General features: G+C 42.2%; 1 protein-coding gene across 4 annotated transcripts in view; it reads right to left on the reverse strand.

The window, feature by feature from the left end:
* phf21b (PHD finger protein 21B) overlaps nucleotides 1-7,441 on the reverse strand; it is a 146,454-nt gene extending 139,013 nt beyond the window's left edge. For 3 of the 4 annotated variants that reach the window (XM_049567031.1, XM_049567029.1, XM_049567028.1), the window contains exons 1-2: nucleotides 7,115-7,441; nucleotides 6,405-6,464 (exon numbers count right to left, since the gene is read on the reverse strand). In XM_049567031.1, coding sequence (XP_049422988.1) covers nucleotides 6,405-6,464; nucleotides 7,115-7,168 — 114 coding nt within the window. In that variant the 5' untranslated portion in view covers nucleotides 7,169-7,441. The remainder of the gene's footprint in view (nucleotides 1-6,404; nucleotides 6,465-7,114) is intronic. The other variant, XM_049567032.1, reaches the window with a different exon arrangement.
* Between the last annotated feature and the right edge of the window lie 366 nt (nucleotides 7,442-7,807).

Consider the following 7,807-nt stretch of genomic DNA (forward strand, 5'->3'; position numbering starts at 1 on the left):
CTGCATAAGTAGCTGAATGAATTCTGAGCGGCGGTCGCTCATTATACAACTTACTATCGAGGAGAGGAGAAAAAACTCAGATTATGGAGCGATTCAGGGACGCAGTGAAGAGTTAACCAGACAAAAAAAACTCTTATTAGCATTAAACATCTCTCGGGTTCTAATTCATACATTATGTAAAGGACATACATGAGGTTAAGTTGTTTCAAACTGATACACCTACAGCTCAGCCTCCCTCACGTTCACTGACAGACACCCGGTGACATAACAACCATGTTTGAGTGCATTTAGGGTGTCTGTTTGCATGACTGCAGGAAGCAGCTTTTTGACATTAATCTTGTTACTTAAAAATGCATGTAAACAGTCAAAAAACACCCTCGTTAAAAATGTAGTAACTTCAGTATCCATGCTGTGATTTTTTTTATACTTCAGGTTAATTTTTACTGGACTGCTCTGTGCACTCACACCAGAACATGAAACACAAGTATACTTAAAAATGTATTTTGAGTGAGATGATGTCTTGTTTACAAGAAACCAGGTTTCTAAATTGTCTTTCTGCATGATAAAGACTTAAGAAAGTCGGGTTAATATGAGGCCTCATCGCACACAGAGAAGCATCAATCTAGTCTCTACAAATCCACAGCTAAATATTTGACTATTTTTAAAAATCCAGGCGCAAATCAGGAAGCATGATTACATGATTATATCACTAAAACACTTGCAATCAGTGAGCCGTGTTTCCGAAATAAGGTCGGGGGGGAGAAATCTGATTACTGCATACGCACACTGACTTCACATGAAGCAGGTTACTACAGCACTGTGCACTGATTTCTCAGAGTAACCTGGTTTCTTGCATGTAAATGTGCTGACTTTTGTCCCACAATGCAACACACAGAAGGAGCATGGAGCAGCTGCTCACATATCAACAACAAAAAAAAAGTGGAATAATACCAACGCAACAGCTCGGAAAACAAACTGGTAAATCCTGCAAAAAGTATTTTCAACAAGCGCACAGTCTGTGATCAAATAAGGTAAACTTAATTAATGCCATGCAAGTCTCACGGCAGCAGAGCAGGTGCACAGATAAGTACAAGAATACCAGGTATAAAAAAAAAAAAAAAAAAAAAAAAAAAAAAAGAATACCAGGTATATTATGAACATGTACTAAATACAAATGAAGCACAAATAATCGCTCCATTTGTCATTTACCTCAACTGGATCAGTGTTACCCTTCAACTGTACAGGCCTAAGGGGTCGCCAAGTCATTGCAAACCCCCCGAGCAGGCCAAAAACATTTTCTTTAAAGCCAAAAAGTCAAAAGTCAAGCCACATATCCATAACAGTGTTTCCCCTTGGTTTATTCTGCGCTGCTGTAAGTCCATGAACGAGGCAGATGTTTGTGGTTAGTTCACGTCTGTATTAACAGCAGGACAGTCGAGCATCTGTTATCTAAACTGAGTCTGTGACAGGTGATGTGAAGATAATCTTATATGACAGATATAAAGAGGTTCAGAAGTAAACAACACGCTAACGTGCTCCTGGAGTCAGTATTTTTGTGTTTTTAGCTGAGCTACATTCAGTTTAAACAGATGTTTTCCCTCGTTGTTCTCCATAAAGTTTGCTGGAAGTGATGTTAATTTCGGAGTGAGCGCTGCTCCAGACTCAGGTTAAAAAATAACCTTTTGAATGCTACCTTGCTTGTCAGACAAAGCGGTCATATGGTAACTTCGGAGGCAATTTGGCCTCGTGTGCTCCGATTAATTCAGCATGCCGTTAACACACCAGTGATAATGCTGTGTTAATGAAAACTAAACTCCTGGCATTTTCTCCTGGAGTTCTTCACCACTGCTCTGGAGGAAGGAAATAACAAAGGTAACAGTTGAACCTTTAAGATGTACAAGTGATACATTTTCTTATTAAGATCATCTGAGAACAGAATTTGGTTTGGCGTCAGGTGGTAAAACGACCGCCAAACTATAACAAAGGGGAACTAAAGGGGAAACACTGTTTTGGTGCATCTACTGGCCGTCCTCACCAAACTCAACTTGAATTTTGTTCAGTTTTAACCCACAAACTCACACTGTAAACCAGTAGGAACACCGGAAATGCATGCATCATTATTCTAGCCATCACAGCGGTTTGAACTAGACGCCAAGCAGCAGCATTGTCAAAATACATGAAACAGTTTGTATGATGACACTGCATCCAAAATAGCCATTTTTACTCAGAGATCATGCTACAGGGCCGCTACGAAGTTCTTTCTTCACACCGCCTCTGTATTTTTACACAAAACCAAACAACTGTGGCAGCATGCCTGAAATGTCATACTGTCAGCCTCTGGAGTGACACATAACATACATGTCAGCAGCGCTTTTTAAACAATAACAATGGTATTAACGTGGCAATAACAAACATTTCTCATCTCTGTTATATGGCAGTTGATCTCGTCCTCTGCTCAGAGTGTAAGAAGCTCCCGGACCTCATTGTTTTCCCAATTTGAGAACATTTTCAGCCACTGTTCTTCTTTGAATTAGCCGCTAACTGCTACCACCTGCTTCTTAAATGGGTCACACACCTAACACGTCCACCAATGATCCCGTTCTACTGGCTGTCCCTTTGATACAGAGGTCGTTGTTACTACCTCTGATGATGCCTTTAAGGGCGAGACAACTCAGTTTCCATATTCCACGATTGTACCTTTAATGCAGAACAGCAAGGCGGCATAACGATGTGAAATTCCCACCTTGAAGAGGCAGTGTAAACGGGGCTACTGTGACTCCTACATGGCTGAAGACTTCATGCATGTGTTTTCTGTTTTGGTGCATCTACAGGCCACCCTCACCAAACTCTAGTTGAATTTTGTTTCATTTTAACCCACATATTCACACCGTAAACCAGCAGGAACACTGCAAATGCAGATGTCGTTATTTTAGTCACACTGGTTTGGACAAGACAACAAGCTGCAGCATCGCTCTCAAACAAAATGCTTGATACAGTATTAATTTAAACCTCTAAATGATGACATTGCATCCTTTTCTTAAATCACACAAGGTCCTCCTTGTTTTCCCAATTTGCTGACATTTTATGGCCGCTGTTCTTCTTTGAGTTAGCTGCTAACTGCTATCAAGTGCTTTTTAAATGTCCTGCCAGTGGGTCATATACATAACACATCATCAAAACATCCTGCTGGCTGTCTCTTTTATACAGAGGTTGTTGTTACTACCTCTGATGGCGCCTTTAAGGGCAAGACAACTCCATCTCCACATTCCAAGACTGTTCCTTTAATACAGAACGGCATAACGGCAGGAAATTCCTGTCTTGAAAAGGCAGTGTAAACCCGCAAATTCACACTGTAAACCAGTAGGAACACTGGATATGCAGACGTCATTATTTTAGTCATCACTCTGGTTTGGACAAGACTACAAACTGCTGCATCACTCTCAAATAAAAAGCTTAAAATAGTATTAATTGCTTTTAATCACACACAACATTAGTGCATAGTGTGTACTTTACAGCATCAGTAAGCAGTATGGAAATGGGACGCACAGCGTTAGTCATGACCTTTCAGACGCAGCACAGTCCTGGATATCCAACCATCCAGAAACACACCATCTCTCATTGGAACAAAGCTGGTAATAATATCAAAAACAATTACTTTAAATCATAAGTAGATTCTTAACCCGCCTTTCCCTGCATGTCATCCAATGCCAGGAGCTGTCACAGGTAACTTGAACCAATCAGACGCCTCGCCTGCAAGCTCCAGTTACAACTCCTCTCCTTTATTACTCCTCCAATCACTCCCACTGCTCTGAACCTCACCATAAAAGAGCACTGCTTTCTCTTTGCTTTACATGCACACACACATATATAATAAAAATAAACTCCCTGTATAGATGTACCCATGTGAAACTTTAAAAAAAGAGGCCTTAATGAAGTGTTAACACTGTGAATGTGTAAGAAGCAGGAGTATCCATGGTTACAGCCTTTCAAAGGACTTTACTACTGGCATTGGAAATCTTTCAAGTCAAGTAGCTGCGGCCTTTGTTTCAAGTTAAATGTCCGACTTCTCAATACCAGAAACGTTTTTTTACTCCAGAAACAGAATAAATGTAAGAATTAAATGCTCAGCTCAAGTGTATTCAGGACATAAATCCACTTTAGAGTTTTTCCTCCAGAAGCTGCGAAACACTCTGATCGATGACGATCTGCTTTAAGAAATAAATAACGACCCCTGCAAAATGATAACTGGAGCAGAACTGTCTGAAAGCGAACCAAAACAACTTGTCTCCACCTGACAAGTCAGTAAAAACTGGTGTCATGATGCAACAGAGAGCAAGTGGGGCAGAGTGAGAAAAGAATCAATGAATCCATTCTTCTTCAAGGGCCAAAAACACAGCTATCAAGGATAAAGGTAGTCGATTCAGATGTTATAGTGGAGAGAGAGACCTTGATGCTGAATGCGAATGTGCAAGCAGGAGAGTAGAAAAGCTGCAGTCAAATTCATGAATGCATCCCCGTCTATTCTGCAGTTATTTCTTATTTTTCCTAATCATTCCTGATTTGCATTTACATCCGTCAACTCCAGAGTGCCGCCTGTTCCTCCTCCTCCGATAAACACTGGCTGTTTTCTGGAGCAAAACAGGGTGTTATTAAAACGTGTTCTTATTCACAACATGGATGCTGGAGACAGACTGCGCTCCATATTCAAAGCTCAACTCCAAATTAAATCCTTCCGCTGGTTAGCAGGCAGCTTTTACTTACAGTTTCCCTCCCTGTCACAGGAAATAAAACTTCCATCCGCAGGCCTCAAACTGTGACCATGAAATGACCTCCAGGCTCCATCCTGACCACGAGACATTTTCTCACTCGTGCTAGTAAACACTCGCGCAGTTATCTAATTATTCCTGATAAATACTCGCTCTCTTAGCGGCTTAAAGTTCACGGCGAGTTTATTTCAGGGCATAACAAATGTTGACACAGCCTCAGAGTGGGCTTCGTTTGAGGCAAGATCATCATTAAATCTCTCCTGTGTGGCTGTAGGACCAATTTGGAGGAAAGCAGCGGTTCATATGTGTGCGGGAGAAAAAAGTAAAGGTCACATTTTGCAGCTTAAAAAAGAGGAATAAATCAGTACAGTGTATAGTGATTAAAAACATCGCCCGTGCAGTGCTGACTGGGCTTTCTGTCTCTCTTTTTCCCTGCCACCCCTCCCCCCCACCTCCAAACCAAAAACAGCATCAAAGCAATCAAAATGGTAATGTTAGGCATGAATGGGGCCCATCCCCCCCTCCTCCTCCTCCTCCTCTTCCTCCTCCTCTTCCACCACCACCACCACCTCCTCCTCCTGCACGAAACTCTGCAGACTTTTTTCCTCTCCATGTTAGAGGGGGGAAATAACCACCCCCCTTTCCTCTCTCAAAATGGAAGCTTCCACTACCAAACTGACAGAAGAAGAGGAAAGAACACACTACAACACAAACAAGGATGTAGATTCAGGATTCAGCACCAGCTTTATGGCTACAGGCTGCATGCTGTGGGTTGCTATGTTGCTTTTTTTTAAATGCAGGGAGTTTAATGACTGCAACAAATCAGGTGCTGGGAAAATTCCTCAGGAAGTGGGATTGATTCATCAAGCAGATGGGGCCTAGATGTTACAGGAAAAAAACTGGGATATAGACATATATATATATAAAGAAAGCATGTTTTGCTTGTCTTCTTGCTAATGTGGGGAAGTTGTGTGCGCTGCTGTCGGGGCTGGGACCGACCGGCGGGGCGGTGCAAGCAGCAGCCGGGAGAGGAGAGGAGCTGGCCGCGGTGCTGAACACACTGCTCTCCTCTCAGCATCATCCAGGCCTGCTGCTGTGCCTCCCATCACAGCTTTAAAGTTCATATAGGACATGGTTTGGTAGCTATAAAAGATAGTAAGGTGGAAAAAAGTGAAAGCGTGATCGTGAGCGAATCAAATGCACCGCTTTTGGTCATGTGACCCGAGAAGAAATAATACCAGCAGACTAAGTATAAAGTAACAAAACCAGGGTGTAAAAAGCGTCAAAAAGAAGCTTCACAAATATATTAACGGCTCGTTTAAGCGACAAAACTTCCACAATAAAGCTCCTTAAAAAAGTGAGAGCCGGATAGTTGAGCCAGCTGCTCCTTTATTAGCCTCTTACTCTCCAGAAACATGTCGACCTACTCAAAATGGACGCTAATTTTTTTTTTTTTTCTACACAACTTTGAGTGCCGAGACAAGACACAGTGCAACACAATAAAACACAGCCTCACTTTTACAATCCACCATGTTTGTTGTGGCTAGTTGTGCCCGAGCAGAGCAGCAGCTGCCACACTCCAACATTAAAATGGTGACAAAACAAAACCCTGAAAAGACGAAACATATCGGGGCTTACTTGTTTATCGCTCAGGGCTGTTATTCTCCTGTCGTGCAGCTGTCTCTTAAGCTCTCCATCCTACACACATTCAACACAAAACACCACGTTAATTTCCACACGAATTGAACTTCACACTCACATATATTTGAAGCTAAAGCAGTAAAACGGGGCAGGCTAACTCGTTAGCTAACCGAGCACAAGAAGAGATTTATGCTGATAAAGTTTCTCGCACACTCCCCATATTCGCCTCGTATGGCTGAGAGGGAGCTCCCGGGGAATATATATATTTATATACACATACATAACGGTTTACCTGTGGGTCCTGCTTCATCTGTGCAACTAGTTTAGTACAAACGACGGAGCAGCGAAATGGGGGATTTACAAAAAAAAGTGTCTCAAGTTTAAAGGGAGGAACAAAGCGGTGATGATAGCCACAGCAGCGACTCCTCATAAATATTCAGGTCGCGTCCTGATCGCCACCACCGCATTATCACTCCAAATTCTTGTTGCTCGGCCGAAAACACCGATGACAATTAGCTCAAAAGTACTGTGGAAAAAGTGCACTTAATCAGACTTGAAAGTGGACGTTGTGTCGACATTACAAGCGACATGTCGCATAGTTATCCCCTCGGAGTGTTAACCTCTCATCCCTTCAGATTTTCCTCCCCTCCTGCTCTCACTTGCTCATAACACCAATAAGGGTAAGAATAACACGATGTTTCATTTACCTGATGACATTGGATTTCTACTTTCAACGCCTCTTGCAGGCCTTGTAGTTCCATGTTCCGACCAGAAAAGCACTTTTCTCCCACTTTCGACGCGGCCGACACGAAGTTTAAGTGAATTAAAGATTTTTTTAAAGCGACAATAACAATTGAAAGAAGAACTACTCAGGCTGCAAAGAGCAAGTTCTCGCTTCTTTTTACAGGCTAGGACTCATCACCCACTTTCCGCCCGTCTTCAAAAGTGCTCCAAACCCGGCGGAAAGAGCTCAGGCCCCGGATGGGTCCTCTCCAGATTAACGGCCGAGCGTCGAGGGGTCCGACGGGGAAGCGGGTTAGCTTTTCTTTCGATAATTTTAAGTTGAAAAACGGGGACTATATTTTGTCCGAGTCCGCGGCTTGATTTCACTTTGCCTGGGGAAAAGTTGCGCTTCGGCTGTCAATGGTGATTCTGAAGTTCCCGGATGGAGCAGAGAGACATGCGCAGTGAGCCGGGGGGGAGCTACAACTACTTCAAGGAGTATTTATAATAATAAATAAATAATACATTTATTTATCCAGCACTTATTTTTAAACAGATGTCACAGAGTGCTTCACAAGACAATAACAGATAAATGAAGCAAAAGTAAAAACAATAAAACAACTAATACAACAGAACGTCACAAAACAGTATATTTCTGTTTTAAAAAACATGTTTTG

This window comes from Epinephelus fuscoguttatus, linkage group LG22 (genome assembly GCF_011397635.1).
Source record: "Epinephelus fuscoguttatus linkage group LG22, E.fuscoguttatus.final_Chr_v1".
Lineage (NCBI taxonomy): Eukaryota > Metazoa > Chordata > Actinopteri > Perciformes > Serranidae > Epinephelus > Epinephelus fuscoguttatus.